At 43.7% G+C, this 23787-nt stretch overlaps 1 protein-coding gene across 1 annotated transcript in view; it reads left to right on the top strand.

The window, feature by feature from the left end:
* Nucleotides 1-23787, top strand: part of LOC122799600 (mitogen-activated protein kinase 1-like) — a 605676-nt gene that overhangs the window by 557654 nt on the left and 24235 nt on the right. The window contains exon 10 of the mRNA XM_044068770.1: nucleotides 14728-14859. Within this exon, the coding sequence (XP_043924705.1) occupies nucleotides 14728-14859 (132 nt within the window). The remainder of the gene's footprint in view (nucleotides 1-14727; nucleotides 14860-23787) is intronic.

Consider the following 23787-nt stretch of genomic DNA (forward strand, 5'->3'; position numbering starts at 1 on the left):
GCCATAAAGACTGTATCACAAGGTCTCAGTGCAGACAGACAAAAAGTCTACTAGGCAGCCTTCTGTGTTGTCTTTGGGGGTGTATTAATTGCGACTCTGGAAAGGTAGAAGTTTGAAATTGTCAAAGCTTTGTGTGTGTATGGTAACACACGTGTGTGAGATTCTGGTTCAGTTTCTAGTAAGGGGGGGGGGGGGTAGTATGGGAACCAGAAGTCAGATGACCAGATGCATGTGATGTCAGTTTAGATGCATTTGATGTCATTTTGTAATCCAACACAAAAATGATGTTTTAATACTGGATGAGACAGAAGTCTCAGAGCAGTCTGTTTTTGTAACCTGACCTAGAAGGATCACTTACCTTCTTCATCTTGCCTTGCTTTAGTAAGTAACCAGGAAATAGTAATTCTTTAGATTAGTCGGGAAAATATAGTGAGAATAGTAAGCACTGCTTTTGAGTGTCTGAGTGAATCTATTCATCTATTTTAATATTTCCTGTGATTGAAACTGTTTATTGTAAATAGATATTTAGTATTTTCATGTTTTTATTAAATATATTTAACCTTGTCATTGTGGGCCGGTCCTTTAGAGAATATTTTAACCTTTGAGAGTACTTGTATTTGGTGACACTATGGCCCCACCTGAAAGCCTTACTGCACTGGTCAAACACCATCATTTGTATTAGTATTGATTTCACTCAGTACTCTGGGCAAAGGGTAGGAGAGCAAATATATGTGCCAGCCTTTTTTTTTTGTGTGTCCACAAATAAAATCTCTGTTTCAGCAGTTTGGAGCAGGGACACAGAGTGGTGGAGGACTTTGCTTGGACACTCTGCTGTGGACTCAACTCTATAGGTGTGCTACTGGGGGTGTCTTATTGGGGTCCTGGGGAGAGAGAGAAACCCAGACCCCGGACTGAGTTTGTTCTCTGTGTGCTCTTAAGGGAAACTGTGCTTGGTACAGAAAGCTCCACCTGGAAATACTATGTATATTTTTGTTCCAAGTGAACACCCCTCACTGGTGTCAGTGGTGAGGATTGAGGCTCCTTGATTACTGGCCCATGGGGGGACGTAATCGGGAAATTTAAGAAATAAGGAGTGTATGTGAGTTTGGATGCAGATCCTGGGCGGCGCAGTGGTGCAGCAGTTAATGCTGTCGCCTCACAGCAAGAGGTTCTCCGGTTCAATTCTCGGCTGGGGTGCCTTCTGTGTGGAGTTTGCATGTTCTCCCTGCGTTCGCGTGGGATTCCTCCGGGTACTCCGGTTTCCTCCCACATTCTAAAGACATGCTTCTGGAGCGTTTCTCCCCGGGCCTCTGCTGAAAACAGGATCTGTGGAACCTAGTCGGACTTTCCCGGTCAACAAATGTTAAATAAATAAAATAAATAAAATAAAAATAAAAAATCCTTAAGGAGAATAACAACCATACAGAGCTTTTATAGTCATAAAATAGCAGAAATTATTCTAATAACTAAGCCAGCACGACAATGGAGAAAGGGATATTCTGCTCTGCTGATGGTGACTGCAAATAGGGGTACAGAAAAGCAAGATGGGATGGAATTTAGTGTAGAAAACTGGCAAAGGAACCAGAGTATTGGGAGCAAATACTTAAAGCAAGAAAGGTAATCAAATGGGTTGAGGCCAAGAAGTCATTTGAACTGCAGGCTGGAGACTGCCTTCCCTATCAGAGATTAATATCCTAGTATAGACAAAGTGAAAGGGATAGAGGAATCCTACGTGAAAGATTTGCTCTGCTAAAGGTTTTAGTTGAATGTAGAACAGAAGCCTCTATTAAAAGGGATAATTGGGGCATATAAAATATTGCATAATAACTATAGGAATAAGTGAAAAAAGTTAGAGACTGGATAAGCAGTTTGCAGGGAAACAATGGGAGGACATATGACTCCCAAAGTCTAGAAGATTTAGGATTTTGCTTGGAAGTGTTTGCATACCTCAAGCATAGTCCAAAGAATGTTTCCACTGATAGATGACAAATAATGGAGGTGTGTTGGGGAAGAAACAGGTGACTGGGAACCTGTGTTGTAGGTAGAGTTGGCAGTCTTTTTTAAAAATTCTCGAGTACTCTTACAGAAGTATTGCTGAGCAAATGTTTGCAACCAAGAATTTGTTTGAGCTGGGATGCAGGATCTGAATTGCCTAGACATACTAAGAGCTTGTTAAATGTAATTCTGGTGGCTGCCAAAATAAGCAGTTAACTAGAAATTGGAAATCTAAGTCAAATGCAATTGCATTTGAAGCATTGGACATTCTAACAGAGAAAAGAACTGGAAGTGCGTCCTTTAGAAAAGGGTAGGAACAAATTGTATAGAAAAAATGGAAATTTTGGTAACCATACATGCAGAATGTTTTTGAGGAGTGAGGTTTGAGAGGGCAGAAACTGAGCAATCTATGTAATGCGTTGACTGTACTAAAATACAGTTGTATAAAATCTTACCACAATAGGTGCCCCTCTTTTCACTGTTGTAGTATTCTAAACAGAAGGGATCTGCCGTCCAAGGCAGCCTGACGCTCAGCCAGTATTCCAAAGCCTAATCTTGTATGTGCTATACATCACATCTGTGCTCCCTGTACAGAACGTAGGCATAAAAAAAGGTGTGTGGACTCTGCTACTCAGAAATGAATTGTCCTAGAAGAGAACAGTCTCCATAGGACAAGAGTCCATGCACAGCCAGATGGAAATCTAAACAAAAAACAGAACAAATGAGGAGCTTGGAGGGGGAGGGAGTGAATCCTGAGGCAGTGCAGAGAAGGATGTCTAATCTTTATGGTAAGATTTTGCACAATTTTATTATGTCCTTCTATATCACTGTTGCAGTATTCTAAACAGAAGGGAAAGTAAAAAAAAAAAAAAAAAAAAAAAAAAAGTTCCAGAAACAAATTGGGAGGTCGAAGGCTGAAAAGCTCCCTCAACCAACCCATATAAAATGGTTCTAGCAAAACCTGCTCTGACCCTGTAAATCACATCCAACTTATAATGCTTAGTAAAAGTATGCACTGAAGACCAAGTACCAGCTCCAAGGATGGAACTTGTGTCCAACCCCTTGAAGAAGGTGCCAGAGGCAGCAACCCTAGTGAAATGAGCTCTAACAGAAGTGGAGAGATTTGCCATGAAAAGTTCAACAAAAGGAAATAGCCTTTAGATATCCAGGAGGATACGGTTTGCTTAGAACTGGCCAAACCGAATGTCCTGGGATGAAAGGAAACAAAAAGCTAATCAGACTTGCAAATGGCTGTAGTTTTGTACAAAATAGTACCTGAGCTCTCTGTGTATATCCAAGGTATGCAGGACCCTCTCACTAGCAGACTGAGAAGGGAAAAAGGAAATGTCATACTAACTGATTCATAAACAACTGATGTTCTGTCCTATCTCACCTTCATTCTTACACTTGGGATCGGAGCCGAACCTCGGCTCCGACTCAGCCATACTCTAGCTCAAAAACTTCTGGTTGGCTCGTGGCTAGGTGGTATCCCATCATGCATCACTAACATACCCCAAATCTTGCTTGCCGCTCGTTCAGCTCAGACGCGATTCTTTATGGCCATGGCTAAGTGAACATTTTCAATATCTTTGACTAGTTTATTGTTGGCTAAAATAACTTTTTTGGTAGTTTAGTGTGTATTTTGCAGTCCATGTCTGTTTCAGACTATTTGCTGCTTCGTGTACTGTTTGTACATTGACTGGCCGTTCTTTCATTGGCCTCTTGTATCCCTGCATTGTTATCTCTTGTGCTGCTTGTTTCTCTTGTTTCCTCTCTCCTTGGGCTAGGCCCGTTTAAATTAGAGGACCTACTCCTCTGTTTATCGCTTTCTCCTCTTAGGGCTAGGCCCGTTTAAGTTAGAGGACCTAGTCCTCTGTCTATTTGTCTGTACGGTGCTGTTCTGTCTGTTGAATAGAGTTGTGTATTGTTATTAGCAGTTTTTGCACTACGTCAAGAGATACTAAGAATCATAAGCCTTCAGGCTTCGCAAAGTGTACTAAATGTGCCCAGAAAATGTCCTTGACAAATGGGCACAATCTGTGTGTTTACTGTTTGGGGGCTATCCACTTCCAAGTGTCTTGCCTGTTTTGTCATGCATTCAGTCCTCATGTTCTTCAGGAGAAGAACAACAAACTTATTTTGAAAGGACTATTGAAACATTCCTTTGAGGAGGAATTGGCATCTTCGTCATCCAGCTCTAAATCTCCTTCCTGTTCTAAGAAAGACAGACCAAAAGGTACAAAAAGGCGGTCTCCCACCCATTCTGTGTCGTCGGAGCCGCCAGACAAAATTACCAAAATGACTACACCCTTGTCGGCTCCACTGGTTTCAGTGGCGACCGAGGTTACCATTGTGGATCCATCAGTTTCAGCTCCAGGAGCTTCGGAGCCAATAACACACTACATCTCAGAGCCAGTTAGCTGAACTCCGACTGGTTTCCCTGACTCTTAGGTTGCCTATATTCCAGCGATTTAGATCCCCCCACTCTATCTTCCAGGTCCTGTAGGAGCCTTTCGGATGAGGACATCGAGAGAGTGGTACGTAGACTGCTTCAGACTTCGGCACTGGCAAATTTAATTTTGGCTTCATCCCAGTCGGCTCCGGAGCCTAATGTGCCTTCACACCCTGTTGATATTCCTTCTAGCTTCTCTGAGCCTTCGGAGCCAGAATTGTCGGTGCCTCGTGTTGTGTAAGGGTCAGTTCCAGCTACCGGAGTTGGTTTCTTGGTTCCGATATCCGCCCCAACCCTTTCGGTGCAGTCTGTGGGGTCTAACGTTCTCAGTTCTCCGGTCAGGCCCAAGGGGGATGCTTCGAATCTAACTTCGGTTCCAAGCCTACCTCTCGGTGCTTCAGCGCATGTCAGCTTGGACCCCACATCTGCCTCGGAGCCCATCTCCTCGGTGCCGAGGACTGCCTCTGCATCTTTGGAGCGGAGGGCATCCTCGGAGCCGGGAGGATCAGCCTTTGAGGTGATGAGTGTGCTGTCCAGGTCTTCAGTTTCAACCAGAGGTACTGACACTCTTCCCTCTAAAGCGCCGACTTCAGTCTCAGCTCCCTCTCTCTCCCAACACAGCAGAGATTCTCAGCCTCAGGAAACCTCCATGAGTGGTCCCCAATCTTTCTAGGTCTCCCCAGAATACCTTTCTGAGGAGCCACCTAGGAAGAAAACTTGTAAGAGGAAACATGTTGACTCCCCTGATGAGTCTGTTACATCAGACACTGACCTCGAGAAGTCAGAAGGGTCCCCCAAGTCATCCTCTGATGGTATCTCATTCACAGATATCCTTGAGATCTGGCCCACTACATCCCCTTCTGATGAGGAGTCAGTGTACCTGAAGGCTTTCAGGTCTCAATCCTCTGCCTCTTGGGTGTCTCCACCTTTTGACAAGCTAGTGGATCTAGTGAGTCGAAAGGTGTGGGAATCTCCTGATTCTGTGGAACCGGTTCCTAGAAGACCAAATAAATTTTTGTCAGCACCCCAGGACAAGAACTTTCTTACTAAGGGCGTTCCAGTAGATGCCATGGTGGTGGCAACAGCCACCAAAAAGGAACTTGCTGAAACTTCCTCCACTGTCCATCCACCGAACAAGGAGTCTCGAACGATGGATAGGTATGGGAAGCGTCTCTTTTCTTCAGCGGCCTTTACACTTAGATCGCTGAACTACCTGTCTCATTTCACAAGGCTCCAGAGAGATCTCCTAAAAGAGATGGTAGATACTCTACAGCATAACGTATCTGATGCGGTATCTCAGAAGGCCAATGCACAGATGTCTACCCACAATTCTATTGTAAACTCCTCCATGAGGCTGATATCTTATGCAGCTGATGGAGCGAGTAGGGCAGCAGGTTCAGGAGTCTCTCTTAGCAGACACTCCTGGATGCGTTTGTGTAACTTTGCAGAGGCCTTTAAGTCTACATTTACACACGCTCCCTTTGACGGATCATCATTGTTCGGAACCAAGGTAAAGGACACACTCACCAGGTGCAAGCAGGAAGGAAAAACCCCGTCTGCCATGGGAGCCCATTTTTCCGTTCCTTCTAGACCCTATCCCAAAGGGCAGAAGGGCGGCAAAATGTGGTTCAAAAAATCGCAGAGGTTTTTTCAGGATGCACAAGGTGATTCCTTCTCCAGAGGCAGAGGAGGAGGAAATAACGGTAAATGCCATCCTAGAGGCAGAGGAGGCCGGCAGAACCAGGGAGACTGTGATTCCTTTCGTGGTCGTCCCTATCTGCGCTCCTGAAAGGGAGTCTGACTGCGCGTCTCTGGAGTCAGTCAGGGGTCGTATTTCTTTATACCCAGAAGCCTGGCATGATATCACTGAAGACAAGTGGGTATTAAAGATAATTACCAGAGGTTACCATATTCCCTTCTCTTCTCCACCCCCTCGGACCAGACTAATCCCAGATGTGCCACCCAATTGCAGGGATTCAGCAACTCTAGAAATCCAAAAGTTGCTTGTAAAGAGAGCCATCCAACCCGTCCATGCAGACCAAGTAAGATTAGGGACTTGCTCCAGATTTGGTGCCAAAAAGAACGGGACATGAGACCCATTTTGGATCTCAGCAAATTGAACAAATCTGTACAGAAGTCCAAGTTCCGAATGGTCACCTTACAGTCTATACTCCCGTTGTTGGGGAAGGACATTTGGATGTGCTCCATAGACCTCCAAGATGCATACTACCATATCAAAATGGACAGGGCATCGAGGAGTCACTTAAGTTTCCAGCTGGGAGCCAGTCATTATCAGTTCCAAGCCCTGCCCTTTGGTCTCACCACAGCCCCCAGGGTGTTCATCAACTGCATGGCAGTGTTTGCAGCTCACTTGAGACGTCAGGGATTCCAAGTGTTTCCATATCTGGATGACTGGCTCCTGACTGACACCACCACCAGGCATCTACTGTTACAGGCCAGGGACGCTTCCATTTCAACTTGTCTGCAGTTAGAGATTTCAGTAAATTGGCAAAAATCTGTATTATTGCCCTCTCAGCATGTGAATTTTATTGGCACCAAAATAAAACACTGTTTCTATGAGGGCTTACCTTCCCGTAGAAAGAATTCAGAGCCTAAGGGAGCAAATCTTGAGCTTACTTCCTCTAAGGAAAGTGAAAGCAAAAGTGGTGCTCAAGTTGTTGGGGACAATGGCTTCGACAGTAACACTAGTTCCATTAGCCAGACTGCACATGAGGGTCCTGCAGTGGTTACTTTTTGCCCAATGTTCACTGCAGTATCTTCCTCTTTCTCACCCCATCCTGATAACGGATGTGTGCAAACAGGATCTTCGCTGGTGGACCCAGACCAGCAATCTAAACACAGGCAGACTGTTTGCCCCCCCCCCCCCCGCCACTGTGACCACGGATGCCTCCCAGATAAGGTGGGGGGGGCATTATCTAGGGAGTACAGTCCAAGGCACGTGGCAGGAACATGAGGCTCATTTGCATATCATCGTCTTGGAGATCAGCCGTGCTTCTAGCGTTGCAAGCACTTCACAGCTTTCTCCATCTAGGGATGATTGCGATCCACTCTAACAAAATGTCGGTGGTGTGGTACATAAACAAGGAGGGACCAAAATCTTACCCCATCTGCAGAGAAGCCCTTCGAGTGTGGGAGTGGGCAGTGTCTTCCCAGAGCTTTCTGGTCGCAATGCACATCCCGGGGAAATCCATAGTCATTGCCGACAGGCTCAGCAGGGCTATTCTGATGCCTCACGAGTGGTCGCTGAACACCTACATTGCAGAAGAAATTTTTTGCAAATGGGGTCAGCCTTGCTGCGATCTATTTGCCACCCCTCTCAATGCCAAATGCAGCAGCTACTTCACCCTGATTCCCCTGGAAGGGGAAACACCAAGTGATGCACTCGGAACTTCTCTATGCTTTCCCTCCTTTCCCCCTAATATCGAAGGTAATTCAGAAAGCAATATCCTTGGGAAGCAAAAAGATCCTAATTGCTCCTTACTGGCCTCGACAGATTTGGTTCCCCTTTCTCAGACCTCATCTAATGGATGAACCATGGACTCTGGACCCAGTGCCAGATTTGCTGACGCATATGTCAGGGGTGTTACATTCCTCTCTCCACACCCTCAACTTGACAGCTTGGCTGATTCAATTCCATCCCTAGTCAGGCTTCATGACTTTTCTCCCGAGGTTGTACACATCCTGACATCCTCTCACAAACCGTCTACCAGAAAAATTTATACCAGTAAAGGAAACTATTCTCCTTTTGGGCCCGTGAGAGAAACCTTGATCCTTACACAGCTCCCATTTCTGCCATTTTAGGCTTCCTTTCACAGTTATTCAACCAAGGTTCAGCAGCGGCCACTATTAAAGTTCAATTGGCAGCCATTTCCACCTTTCATTTGGCTAATGAACCTAATCTTACGGCTCATATGCTGTGTAGAGCCTTCCTTAAAGGGACAACCTTGTTAAGACCCCCAGTCTTGGATCTGGTGGCACTATGGGATTTAAACTTGTTCTCCATAAACTTGCGTCACGCCCTTTCAAACCTTCAGTAACATGTGACCTCAAGTTTTTATCTTGGAAAACTATATTTTTAGTGGCTATCACTTGGGTCTCTGAACTGCAAGCTCTTTCTATTAAGCCCCCCTTATTTGGTGTTTCACAAAGATAGGGTCTCCTTACGGGCAAAACCTTCCTTTATTCCTTAGGTTTCTTCCCAAGCCAATATTAATCAATCTATTGAATTGCCTGTGTTCTTCCCTAATTTTTGTAACAAGGCAGTGTACAAATTTCACCAACTGGATGTGCATAGACAATTGCGTTTTTATCTGGACCGAACTAAAGATTTCAGAAGGTTAGATCAATTGTTTCCTTTTCAGATACTAGGAATGGCCTTCCAGTTTCTAAAGTCACAATATCTCACTGGATTTCCAGCTGCATTTCCTTTGTCTATTCATCCAGTGACAAAAATCTTCCCTTCAAGGTGAAAGCTCATTCTACCAGGTCTGTGTCTACCTCTGTAGCTTTTCAGTCTAAAATTCCAATAGACAACATATGTGCTGCAGCAACATGGGCTTCACCTCATACATTCATTACTCACTACAAATTGGATATGGCTTCCAGCAACAGGTCTTCCTTTGGTTCCACAGTACTCAGGAGCATTTTCCAATGAGCCACCCAAGATGAAGGTACTAGGGACACTGTCCCAAATGTAAGAATGAAGCCGAGATAGGACTACAGAACATGAAGTTATGTACTTACCATAATGTTCAGTGTTTGTAGTCCATCTCACCCTTCATTCTTACAAACCCACCCTCCTGCCCCCTCCTTGAGGGACCTGGTGGTAGAGTGTCTACTGCCTTTTGTTCTGTTAGTCCTTTCGACTTGGTTTGTTCTTTGTCTCTGTATGTTTCTCCTTGCAGCAAACAGGATCTGGGGTATGTTAGTGATGCATGATGGGATACCTCCTAGCCACGAGCCAACCATAGGTTTTTGAGCTAGAGTTATGGCCGAGTTGGAGCCGAGGTTTGTCTCTGATCCAAAGTGTAAGAATGAAGGGCGAGATGGACTACAAACATCGAACGTTATGGTTAGTACATAACTTCTTTTTTTAATACCTTAAGCATAAAAGGATTAGTATGAAGGGACACCCTGTTCTTATGAAAAAACAAAAGGAGGAATGGCCAGTAAGGGCCTGGATCTCAGAAACCCTCCAACCAGAAATAAATGCCAACAATAAAACTATCTTCTAGGTACAGTGTTGTAAAGAAACAGAATCTGCAGGCTGCAAAGGAGCCTGAGTCAATTTTTCTAAAGCAAAGTTAAGGTCCCAACTTGGAGGAATAGGTTTACATGGAGGCATAATATGCAGGATGCCTTTAAAAATCATTTGTCTTCAAAGCAAGAAGCCAAAGAAGGATTCAAGGGCAGACGAGCAGAAATGACTTAAAAATAGGCCTTCACAGAAGAACAGACCAAACCAGACTGGAGCAACTCTCACAAATGAGAGGACCAAAGGGACCACACTGAAAAAGGGTCCTGGTTACGAGCATAGCACCAGACAATCTTTTACATTTGGACATGTAAAATTTTCTGGCTGAGGGTTTCCTTTCCTCCTGTAAAACCGTGAGCATGTCCTCAGAGTGGACAAGTGTGAATGGATGAGACCCCTTGTCCAGTGTGAGAAGATGCGACCAGTGAAGTAACTTGTGGTGACTGCCCCTGGCCAGATGCATTAAGAAGGGGGAACCAGTGTCGGCCAAAAGGGAGTCACTAACAAGATTTTTGGGGAGTCCAACTGAATCGTCAGCAGGACTCTTGGAAGTAGTGGAGGGAAAGCATAAAGAAACATCCCCTTCCATGGAAAAGAAAGGGAGTCTGTCTTCCATGCCAGATGGCATGGCACACTGGAACAGAAGAGAGGAAGCTGTCTGTTCAGATGGGAGGCAGAAAGATCTGAGGAATACCCAATCGATGGACAATGTCCAGAAACACATCTATGCGAAGCATCCATTTGTGAGCTTGTGTTTTGTGCCTGCTCAGAGTCCGCCACTACATTGTGCTCCAAAGGAATGTATACTGCCTCAAGAATTAACTGATAACCGAGAGCCACCTTCCAAGCCTGAAGAGCCATCCTGCAGAGGAAGTAAGATTTTGTGCCTCCCTGCTTGTTGACATGCCTCATCAATGTAGTGTTCTGTGTACTTTCAAGGGGCTTGGAGAGAACATAGGGTGAAAAGCTTGAAGCTTCAGGTGACCAAAAGGAGCCACCCAACCCATGTCTGAGGCATCAGTGAACAGTTCCTGAGAAGACCTGGGTTGAGGGCAAACTGTTGAATCCACCACTCTAATGCCTCCTTTAGGCAGGGGAAGGACAGGTACACCAAAATCCAGAGGGTGATAGTGGTGCAGCCAAACTGATTTGAGGGACCACTGAGGCTTTCGCATAAGCAGTCTGGCAAGAGTAAGCATTGGAATAGAAGAGGTCATGAATCCCAGGGCCTGAAGAAACTCCCTGTCTGGCATGGCAGTCAGGGGAAGAAAGAATGTCTTGGAATCTGCAGAAAGCGATCACAGGAGTTAGGGATTTTGTGAATACCCTTGGGGCAGTAGAGAGGCTAAAGGGCAAAGCAGCGAACTGAAAATGAAAGGAAGAAACAGAAAAAAGTAAGAACTTCTTGAAAAGAGGGTGAATAGGGATATGAAAGTAAGCATCTTTCAGAGCCAAAGACACAGAAAAGCCTGGGGTAGTAAAAGAAGGAGACGGTGTGAAGAATAAGCATCCAAAAAGGAGGAACCTTGAGGAAAGGTGTTGAGTAGGGAGAGATCCAGAATAGGACTCCATGGCCCTTCTTTTGAGGAACTAGGAACATCCTGGAATAAAAACCCTTTCCCACTTGGGAAGGGGGACAGGTTGAATGGTTCTTTAGTTCACAAGGGACCATAGAACCTCTGGGAAAAGAAGTTGCGGTAGAGGTTGAGGAACATCTGAGAAAAGGAAGGAGAGACTGAGAACCCAAGAGTCTGAAGTGATGAGACGCCAATTTGGAATACTAAGGAACCTAGTCTGAGAAGGGGGGCAAATTATCAGAGAAGCAGACTTGTCAGATAATGGAGGCTTCTATGCCACAGAAATCTGAAGCATTAGCAGAGAGGACCCACCTACCACCCTTCCTGCCTTTGGCGGCCTGGTGGGGTTGCCTGTGAACAAAAGCAGACGTAGAAGGATAATTATTCTGGAACTTTGGGATAGAGAAAACAATGTTTAAAGTCTTGCAAGGGCCTGCCTTTCTGTTGAAGAGACTTAAACAGGTCAGCAACAACAGTCCCAAAAAAATATTTATTATCCAAAGGAGCATCCAGTAACTTGGCCTTAATGTCCTTTGGCAGAGATTGGAGACAAACTATAGAGTAACGCCTCATGACAGACCCCAAAGCCACAGTCCTGGAAGAGGAATCAGCCGCATTGTAGCTACACTTGGAATGGTGAGCCACTTGAAGCAAAACCTAAAATAGATATGGCAGAGGATTTCCCTTCAGAATTAGAGAGGTCAGAAATGACCTGACAAGCCTGAGCAATCAAGGCTAGAGCATACCTGGTCACGTGAGTCTGGTAAAACTCCTAAAGGCCAAAGTAGAAGCAGTTGTAAACTTTACCAATCCTCTCCTTTGCCCTACTGTCCTTATCAGAAGGCAAAAGTTAGGAAGAGGTCAAGAGCTTATAAGGTTTGTCAGAGACTGATTCCACAATAGGATCAACAGAAGGACATTTAAATAAAAATTGACGATCCTCTGGAACCTTATAGAACCAGGTTTCTAAGGAGCAGGAGACATGGCAATGAAATTGTCTAGCAAGGCAGCCAACACAGGAGGAACTGCCAGTGTGGTTTAGGAGTATCCATGTGAAGCAACTCATAATATCTTCTCTAAATATCAGGTACTTGAGAAGATTCCCACTTAAAGTATTCCATCATCCTAGCAATTGACTCTCCAAAGGACAATTCCTCACAAGGAGACTCTGGGCCAACAGACTCCTAAGAACCATAAGCCAAAGATGAATGCATCTGTGAAGAACAGGACAAAAGCCCCTCATCAGACACTGAATCCTTATCCGAGGAATCTGGTTCCTTAAGCAATTTAGAAGGGGTAGAGGTCCAAGGAGGAGCAGGCACCAAACCCCCTTGAGGAGGCTTCGGGGCCATCAGGCAGAAAAGCCCTGATTAAACTCTTACCATTCCCTTTGAGAATCCTTAGGATGGACTGAATCGTGCTTTGTTTATTTATTTTTTTTGGAAATATCTGCCCTAACAAAGACCAGAGGTTCCAACTTTGGCGAGATGCGATAAGAGAACCTGGCACCTCCTCCCTGACCAATATAAGGAATCTGTCTAGGACCATCTGAGATCAACCACAGTTGCCCCTCGATGTCCAGAGCAGATGCCTGCAAAGCCTCAGAGGACATCCACAAAGATGGAACCATGATGGCCTTTGGGTTGTGGCAGAGGAATCTGATGTAGATGCCAAATAACCTACTGCTTTTAGAGGGACATCTGGTAGAGGCTGGGCAGTTAAAGAATTCGGCCAAGACTTCTTGGCCTTTTTCTTAACTAGTGGGAGTATGTCAGGGTTAAGGTTTTCTGCCATGGTACCCTGGGCTTACTGTTTAAGCTGCTGGTTTTCAAGACAAATGACCTCTTAGTGTCTTAGGCACAAATGCCTTAGACACTACAAGAGGTTTGCTTGTGGGAAAGCACCCAAACAAAAAGATACTGTGACTATCCTTATGGGGAATCTCTCTCTCTCTGCCATTTTCCCTTCTTGGATGACATGAACAATAGGTAGCAAAACAGAAAATAAGACCAAGAAAAGAAAAAACACCCCAATGGGACACTTAATCTGGCAGCTAGGTATTCTGCACTGCAACAAGGCATTCAGACCAGCTAGCGATGATGGCATATGAAGTGGTGGCAAAGAAATTCTGGGTAGCTGCAACTCTACATCCCTTTTATGCCTTATGTTCTGTGCGGGGAGCATAGGTGTGACATACTATACATACAAGATTGTTAGGCTTTGGTATACTGGCTGAGCAATGGGCTGCTCTGGGTGAGAAATCACTTCTGATTAGAAATCTGCAACAGTGATATCGAAGGACATTGTATGTGACGTATAATGTTTGGAACTGTGAAAATGTTAACCTGGTTTGTCTTCTTTTATACAAATATAGGTTTGCCTAGATCTTGAGTGATAATTCAGTAAAGGTGTTGAGGGATATGACCCCAACATCTTCACAGTCTAAGTAAAATGCCTCATTTCTGTTCTCACTGTTACAACAGTCTACATTACAGTCCACACCCTTGAAAGAGACCCCTTGTAGACCATCATTTTTAATATTTTTAAGTTGTTTCGTATCCTTTTCATGCTTATATGCTTATGATTTATATTCCTCCTTTGTTGTGCTTTTTTTTCAGGAAAAAGGGTCTAGTCCTGTGCCAGAATACTTGCTAACTACCAAACGTTTAAGTAAAATCTCCTAATATGTTAATATTTGCATGATTATTTGTGTGTCTATGTGTATGGAGGCATCTTTTTGTCGGATGGGTATGGACCTAGAAGAGAGAAAGGTTCCTTTTTCAGAGAATATACCATTTTCTGAAGGATGATGTGGCATGGCCGGATAGATGTACTGGTTATTGTCCATTGTACTAGCTTTGGGAAGGTGCTGATGTCTTGGTAGGCAGGGGATATCAACAAGCCATGTGTTGCATCATCAGTGAAGTTGGCAACTTGTGAAAATGCCATAAGGTGAACTGCCTGTGTTAGTACTGTTAATGGTGGTGGTGTGGACTCTCTTTGATGTGAAACAGTGGGGAATAAATTGACTTTGCAGGTGATTTAAAATTAATTTTACAAAGGGTGGTGAGTGTTTTCATTCTTAAGATAACAAGCATCATGAGTACCTCATTGTCTGAGGTGCTGACTGTAGCAACTTGTAAATAGAATATACACTGCATTTTATGTTTTGTGCTTTGTAATGATTTAAACTTAACAGTTATGCACAGGCTGATATGTGATATCTTTTGCCTGGTCAAGAACTTGTTTTAGTATACAGTTTGCTGTTACTGACCTGTACATTTTCCAGCTTGTAAACATGCAACTTCAGAACATTGCCCAGAGGTTGACATTAGGAATGTTTTTTTTTCATGAGAATTACATCCACTGTTTTATACAGTCAGTTAGGCATATGCAGCTGTTTGATTAATAAGCCTCCCTTTTTACAGGGATACTTGGGTCACCATCACAAGAAGACCTGAACTGTATAATAAACCTCAAAGCCAGAAACTACCTGCTTTCCCTGCCTCACAAGAGCAAGGTGCCTTGGAATAGACTGTTCCCAAATGCAGACCCTAAAGGTAAGACATCTGCGTTGCGATACTAGACTTGCTTACGATAGTAGTGCCAGGTGACTTTAATAGAGAATGCATCTGTATTTTGACTTCTGGGTCTGAACAGCAGAGATTTTCTTACATCTACTGCTTTGTTGTCCACTGTGAGAGTAGCTTAACTGTTTTGGGCAATGTATTTCCACACAAGATATCTTTGGTTAGCCAGTTAGTCATGCGGGGTTAAATGCATGGCTGCCTGCTTAGGTGGGGAGCAATATTTAAGTGCAGACAGTGGGCTATTACATACAGCTTGGTTCCTAAACACTGTCATATGTGACCTGGTTTGCAATATGCATCTTTTTATAAACTGCAATAAGGATACATTTATAGGACATTTGGAACAGAAACATCTGTGCCCCTTAAGTGCATAATTTCCGTATCTGTTATGGCGGGTCTGTATCATAATAGTGAAAGTTCATGATGGCTGTTTGTAGAATCATCCCATTAGTCACTATACGATAAAGAAATTACAGTGAGAATGACTTTCAGTAAACATGTAGTTTTCCATTTTTTCCACTGTCACTATAGTCTTCAATTTACAATAACATAAAAGAAAACATGTTTCTTTTATTTTACAAGATAATACTAGTATTTGCTTGGAGAAAGTTATCTGAATCTTAAAAATTTCTCCACAACTCACTCAGTCCTACAGACACTCTTTCTATAGGTTCCATTTTCTTAACATTTGACTTTTTTTTTGTATCCATTTTTCAATATATAATCTTTAATACTCACCATCTCTTCCACTTTCTATAGGGAGTTTTCTGGTCGCTGTTTCCTAATTAACTTTTTTTGCTGCTAGCAACAAAAAATTATAATGCTGTGCAGGATGTATTTAAAATCACTTCACTGATTAAGGAACATCAGTGAGTTATGAAGCAAAAAAGTCCAAAAACCATAAAATCCAAGAAAATGCTCAGCAAACTGATTCCTCTCCAAAAATATTTATTGCAGATAATCCATATCACACGGAAAGCAAACAAAAACTCCACCAAGTGAGGATTAAGCCACCATAAGCGCTTTCTTCCCCATAAGTACACATTAACATGGAACTTCATCAGATGGCAGCTAAAAGACATCATATCCTTTAAATACATTTTTTGTATGACATCACTTCCCCCCAGAAAGACAAAGAAAAAAAAAACTACAACTTTTGTATTTTAAAAGTCAGCAACTATGAATAATCAGACCATAGAAAATATAAATGTATATATGTATGTATCCTATAAAGCAACATTTTTTAAAAAGTATATGTTAAAAAATGTATAATAGAAAGTAAAATCCTTATTCCCCTCTTTCCGAACAAGGTATTATATCCAAAATAAAGAATTTGAATGTGTGGTCTGGGTGTTGTGTAGTATGCTTAGCAAGGGCATTGAAGTCAAACTTGTCCCTGATGTTCCTTACATGCTCACTTATTCTGACTTTGTTTTCGGTTTTTTCCTATATAGAAACAAGGGCATGTATCGCATATTGCACCATACACAACCCTCTCAGTATCACATGATCCCTTAAATCGCAAGCTTAGTTTAATATTATTGATTTTAATTTCATTCTTCTCAAAAATAAAGAAACAAAATTTGCATCTCCCACATTTGAGTGAAACCAAATCCTGCGCTATTCACATTGCACTCCAATATATTCTTTAGATTTCGACCCCTCTTATACACACAAATAGGTTTAGCACCAATGGGGAACCCCTAATGGCACTATCACTCATTAGTGAATTATTTTGGATACAACACCTTGTTCGGAAAGGGTGAGGCCTGGCAGTACTTATTAGAAAAAGCGGAGCTAATGTGGCAGCTCCGTTTGAATGCTACATGCTGGTCCGGGTCTCAATGACAGTGTTTCTATTTCTAGTTTACTAAAACTAAAAGCTCTGCATAGATGATCAATATAGATTTTCTATTCTGGTTTTCCCTGTTGGGTTTACTGGTTGTATTTGAGCAAATGCAAGGCACAGAGCTGTTTAAGCTGTTTTAAATGGTAGTGTTATACCTGGTGCTTGTCGGATGTATTTATTGTTATTTTTTTTATTTTTACTTTCTATTATATATTTTTAACATACTTTTTAAAAAAATGTTGCTTTATATGATATATACATATATATTTTCTATGGTCTGATTATTCATAATTGCTGACTTTTAAAATGCATGAGTTGTAGTTTTCTTTATCTGTCTTTCTGGGGGGGGGGGGGGTGATGTCACACAACAAAGGTATTTAAAAGGATATGATGTCTTTTATCTGACATCTGATGAAGTTCTTGAGTTATCTTGTATCTCATGCTTAAATGGTTCTGATCTTGGACAGCTCCAGAATATATGGACCCCTTTTCCTCTCGCCCCTTTTGTACATCTCCAGTAAATGGCTCTAGTCAAAGAAATACTTGTGTAAGCATTTCTGTGCAAATATTCTGTTTCCTGGATTTTAGTGGCTTGTCTAGGTGCTGAATAGATCACGTTCCACTGTTCCTTTGAATAAGATTTATATACCTGTGGTGAGTCTTGATGCAGGGAAGGCATTTGATAGTCAACTGGGGCTTTATTGAATAGGAAAGTGGTAGCGTTTTTGTTCCCTGATAGAATAATAGCGTTAGAAGAATTTATCAAGGCTCAGAGGCAAGAATTAATATGGGGAAGGTTCCTTTCAGACAAGCTGTGTTTGCACAGAGGAACAAGGCAGTGGTGTCTTCCCCTTTATTTAGGGGCATTAGCGAAGAAAATAAGGGACTGTTAAATTCAAGGATATAACTTGTATTGTAATTGAGATTTTAGTTTGTCACAGATAACATTATTTTGTACATAAATCTAGAAAAAGATACATGCAGAATATTTTAATACTTGGTCAAGTCTTTTCAGCATATGAAACACAAGGGATGCACTGCTTGTCTGGGATAGGTTCTGTCCCATAGAACATTAAGCAAACACTGTACTCTGCATTGTGCTTTGCTTAACATCCGACCACATTTACATCCATTTAACACAGTATGGACATAAATACAGTGGGACGTTGTACAGAAGAATGTTAAGTGACTCACACCTGTAATTGAAGATAAACTATTGCAGTGCACTGTGTTCTGACATATGAAGTATCGCTGGAAATTCATTTTATGACCCCATCCATATGGGTATTTAGATTTATGGGTAAAAAAGGATTCTATTATGGCATCTAACTTTACATGGGAGAGATTAAAAATGATAAATTTGAGAAACTGGAAGCTCTTAATTATGGCTATGGATAGTAAGATATAAACAGGGATAGTAACAACCATACAGAATATTATATTCATAAAGTAACAAAGTATTCTAAGAAATGAGCCAACACAAGAATGGTAAAAGGAGATCTTACCTATAGGGATGACTGCTAGTTGGGGTATAAAAAGGAGGTGAGAGCGAGATGGAATTTACTAGAGAAAATTAGCAAATGAAGCAAGGAGTTGCAAGGAGTTGAGAGCAAATAACTAGAGAGGGAAATGTCAAAATGGGTTGAGGCCAAGCAGAAGTTTAGACTGTGGGTTGTAGACTACCTTCCCTTTCAGGAATTGATAAGAGTATAGAATGAGAAAGGTACGGGATTGTTAAATGAAAGACCAGCAGATGTTGCTGTTTTTTAAAAAAAATAAATAATAATTAGGGTGTACAAAATATTATGTGATAACTATAAACGTCAGTCAGAGGGGATCAGAAAAGATTGGGAAGAGACCAGAAAGGCAGTATACAAAAGAAAATTGAGAGGCCATTTGAATGGCTCCCAAGTATGCAACCAAATACAGAAGGGTTTAGAATTTTTGCTTGGCAGTGTTTGCATATGTACTTTAGTATTCCAAGCAGACTATTGAGAATTTTTCATGTGGCAGAAGGAAAATGCTGGAGGTATACTGGAAAGAGAACAGTAATTTGGGACATGTTTTGGGGAATGCAACAAGCTGAGAGATTTTAAATTTCCCACAGAAATGTTGGAGGAGCAAACTGTTCTAAGTAAATGAATTGACCTTACATAGGAAGGTCTTGTAACATTTAATGCTTTTGGCTGCCAAAAAACGAATGCTAGAAAATGGAAATCAAAATCTAAACCAAGTGTTACTGAAGTACTGAAATATTGCAAATGAGATAAAAGGACTGGAAAAGGGAAAGAGCAGAGTACATAGAAGTAAACGGAATTTGGGAGCAATACATGCAGAAAAGTGTTGAAGAGAACGAATGAAATTTAAGGCAGAAATTGAGCAATTTGTGTAATGTTGGAGTGCATAAGAATTGCTATGATACTTACTTATAGGTTATGGGCAAGTATTAGGCAATCATTCTGCAGACCATTACAAGCTTAGCCAGTAACCAGACCAGAATCAAACACTGCACCTTGTGAATGCAAGGTGAAGACTGTAACCATTGTGCCAAAAAACCCTGCATAAAAGTAAAAGAAATATTAACATGGTTTGTTTTCTTTTCTATTACTGTGTTTGTACCTATGCCACTTTTAATGTTGTGTTTAATAAAGATGTTTAAAATGTTTATCTAGTTTTTACCCCAGTTTTTTTTTTATTCTATCAGATTGTCCTCAAATTCTTTAAGGATCTATATGCCCCTTTTCCCTTTCTCTGTTCGAGGCTTAACAGCTGCGTTATTTTCCCCCCCTCTAATGACATGCATCTGGAGCATTTCTCCCCAGGCCTCTACTTAAAATTGGCATGTTCCAAGTCAGACTTTCCCGGTAAACAGTTGTTAAATGTGTATAGCCCTCACTGTCTAGTCTCATCTGTGTGGCTAAACACATTTATAAATAAATGATCTTCCTTACTTCCAGGAAGATATTTCAGCAGTTTTCTTTACAATAGGGAATCCCCTTTTTAGGGCAACCAGACATCCAGCCAGTATACCAAAGCCTTCAGATTGTAATGGGTATGGGTATGCCGTATGTCACATGTATGCTCCCCATGCACATTGTAAAGCATAAAGATAACATCCAGACATACCATCCTCTGACTCCATATATATCTCCCAGTCGGCCCCGACTCTTCTGTTGGAACCGTCAGGGAGTCGAAAACGCTCCAGATCGCCATCCTTAGTCTATACATTTGGCTCCGGGGTCACCCTTGCTGCAATCTGAGAGAAGTCATCGATCCCACTCTTCTCGGTCGTCTAGACTATCTGACCATGATTTGGAGAGAGTGGTGAGCAGGCTTTTAAAGTCGCAGGCCCTGGCTAAAATGCTATCCAGCCCCCCCTCATCAGGGTTCGGCTCTACCTGTCTCTGCAGTAGTTCCTCCTTCGACTCATCCCTTGAGCTCGGAGCTGGAGCATGCTGAGGTTGGGATCGTGGGACCGTCGGCACCGATACCTCGCCTTTCGGTTCAGTCGTCTGCTCCGATCTCTTCCATGGTGCCGTCCTTGGAGGGATCTAGGCGCTGGGGCTCCCTCGTCTGCTCCCAGGGGGCGAGTGGCATCGGACCCTTGTCCGACCCCGTTCTCCCTCTCGGAGCTTCGGCGCAGGTGAGTTCGGCTCTTACATTGGCTTCGGTGCCGTCTCTCTCGGTGCCGGGAAGGATTCCGGTCTCTTCGGAGCCGAAGCCTTCTCCGATATCGGGAAGAGGCACCTTTGAGGTCATGAGGAGTGTGCTGGCATCTGAGTCAGCCTCATGGTCAGCCTCATCAGCTCCTCCCCCCATGGTGCCTGCTCCTGCCTCTGCCCCTCCTCCAGACCCCAAGTGTGGGGAACAAGCGCTCCAGGGCACCCCATTGGGTGTATCTTCCTCTTCCGAGGCCTCCCCCGTTCATTCAGAGGAGCCCCCACGAAAGAGAAAATGCAAGAGGAAGCATGTTGACTCCCCTGAGTCTGTCACTTCAGATACCGACTTGGAGGAGTCTGAAGGGTCCCCAAGATCCCCCTCTGAGGATGTCTCTTTCTCAGCCATCCTTGAGATTCTTAGGCAGAGGGGGAACTGGACTACCCTTAACCCTTCCGAGGATGAGTCTGTATTCCTGGATGCGTTTAGATCCCGACACTCCACCTCCTGGGTGTGTCTGCCTTTCGATCCACTGATGTCTGTGGTGGCTCGAAAGGCGTGGTCAGCTCCAGACACAATGGAACCAACTCACCGTAGGCCCACAAAATTTATTACTGCCCCACAAGACGAGCAATTTCTGACCAAGGGTGTTCCCATTGATGCCATGGTGGTAGCAGCGGCCACAAAAAAGGAGTTGGCTGAAACTTCTTCTTCTGTCCATCCCCCTAATAAGGAATCTAGGACGATGGACAGATATGGGAAGCAGATGTTTTCCTCAGCGACCTTCTCCATGAGGTCGCTGAACTATTTGTGCCACTTTACCCGCCTTCAAAGGGATCTCCTTAAAGAGCTAGGAGATACCCTTTAAGATCCATCAGCTGCGGGGGGGCCCAGGCTAAGGTTGCCTCCCAGCTGGCGATTCTTAATTCAGTAGTAAACTCCTCCATGCGGCTCATCTGTTATGCAGCCGATGGCGCAAGTAGGGCCGCAGGCACAGGTGTGGCTTTGAGGAGGCACGCTTGGATGCAGTTATAAAGGCAAAAAAGTAGAACAGCAACAACTAGCAGGAAAATAGCAAGAACAGTGTACTCCAAAACACTCGAAGCCGATAAAATCCAAAAATCACACTTTATTCACAAAAAATCCCTGTGGTTGAGCGCTTTCATCTGTGACAATACAGATTTCTTCTGACATACGTGGAGAGTTCCTCTCCAGGGGCTGAGGAGGGAACAACAATAGATGCCGCCCTAGGGGCAGAGGGGGTCTGCAATATCAGGGCAAAAGAGAATCTTTCTCTGACAAGCCCTTCCAGCATCCCTGAAGTGCTGCCCGGCTGTCCACCTTCGGAGGCAGTCGGGGGAAGATTATCGCTGCACCCAAAAGCCTGGCAAAGTATAACTCCAGACAAATGGGTACTGTCTATCATATCCGAAGGCTACAAAATCCCCTTCCTTCACACTCCACACATTCCCAACAAATCCCTTCCAGATGTTCCACCCAATCTAAGGGATCAAGCAGTTCAAGAAATTTCAAAACTGCTAAGAAAAAGAGCCATCCAGTCAGTCCCAGCAGACCAACAAGGATCCGGAATTTACTCAAGGTTCTTTTTGGTACCAAAAAAGACAGGGGACTGGAGACCCATTCTAGATCTCAGCAGACTAAACAGGTCTGTTCAAAGAACGAAGTCCTGGATGGTCACGCTACAGTCCATTTTACCCTTTCTGGGTCAGGACAATTGGATGTGCTCCATAGATCTTCAGGACGCGTACTACCATATCAAAATGGACAAACGCTCCAGAAGATTCCTCTGCTTCCGGCTGGGAGCCAGTCATTATCAGTTCAGAGCTCTGCCCTTTGGTCTCACCACAGCCCTCAGGGTGTCCACCAAATGTTTGGCAGTAGTTACCGCTCACCTGAGAGAGCAAGGATTCCAGGTGTTTCCATATTTAGATGACTGGCTCCTTACTGCAACCACCAGGCATCACCTGCTGCGAGCCAGAGACTACACCATCCAAACTTGCTCCAAACTAGGCATCACAATAAATTTTGAAAAGTCTGCATTGTCGCATTGTCAATCTATCACCTTTATAGGCACAGACATAAATACAAAGGACATGACAGTGAGATTTCCAGTAGAGAGAGTGTTAGACATTCGACATGTGCAGGTCTTATTAGGATGCAGGAAAATTCAGGCCAGATTCGTCTTAAGAACATTGGGTCTCATGGCAGCGGCTATCATACTAGTCCCCCTCGCACATTTTCACATGAGGATTCTTCAGTGGATGCTGTTCACACAGTGGTCCTTCCAGCAACTCCCAATGTCTCACATGATAATGATCACACAGTCATGCAAAAAACAACTTGTTTGGTGGATGGTTTCCCCATCATTACACAGGGCAGACCATTTGTTCTTCCTCCTCCAGTAGCTATGGTGACCACGGATGCCTCCCTGATCGGGTGGGGGGGGGGGGCATTTTCAGGGCAGAACAGTCCAAGGCACCTGGCAGCCTCACGAGTACCATCTGCATATCAACGTCTTGGAGATGAGGGCCGTGCTTTTAGCATTGCAAGCTCTTCAGAACTCTTCCCACCGGGACCATTGCAATTCAAACAGACAATATGTCAGTAGTATGGTACATCAACAAGCAGGGTGGAACTAAGTCCTACCCCTTATGTCAAAAAACACTCAGACTTTGGCAGTGGGCGATCTCTTCTCAATGGTTTCTGATAGCAGCGCACATCCCTGGGAAGTCCAACGTTATAGCAGACAGGCTGAGCAGAGCAATTCTCATGCCTCACGAGTGGTCTCTCAATCAGACTGTGGCGGACAAAATCTTCCGCAAATGGGGTCAGCCTTGCTGCGACCTTTTTGCCACCCCCTTCAACAGCGAGTGCGACAATTTCTTCTCTCTCCTCCCTCTTCCCGGACACTTCCCCAAAGACGCTCTAGTTCACGATTGGCCTCAGGGACGACTTTATTATGCATTCCCTCCTTTTCCCCTGATTCCCAAACTAATACAGAAAGCTACCACGTTGGGATGCAAGATGATCCTCATTGCCCCTTACTGGCCTCGACAAATTTGGTTCCCGTTCCTGCATCATCACCTTCTGGAGCAGCCCTGGACCCACTTCCAGACCTCCTGATCCATCAGTCGGGTGGGCTGCACCAATCTCTTCAATCTCTCCAGCTCACTGCTTGGTTGCTCCACTTCCGACCTTAGCCAGGCTTCCAAACATCTCCCACTCGGTGCGTGAAATCATCTTATCCGCATAAGTCTACCACTAGAAAAACTTATGCTAGTAAGTGGAAACGTTTTTCCTTATGGGCAGAGACCAGGAATATAGATCCCTTTTCAGCCCCTGTGCACCATATTTTAGAATTTCTAGTGGAA

This window comes from Protopterus annectens, chromosome 4.part0, assembly GCF_019279795.1.
Source record: "Protopterus annectens isolate FY-2018-M chromosome 4.part0, PAN1.0, whole genome shotgun sequence".
Lineage (NCBI taxonomy): Eukaryota > Metazoa > Chordata > Ceratodontiformes > Protopteridae > Protopterus > Protopterus annectens.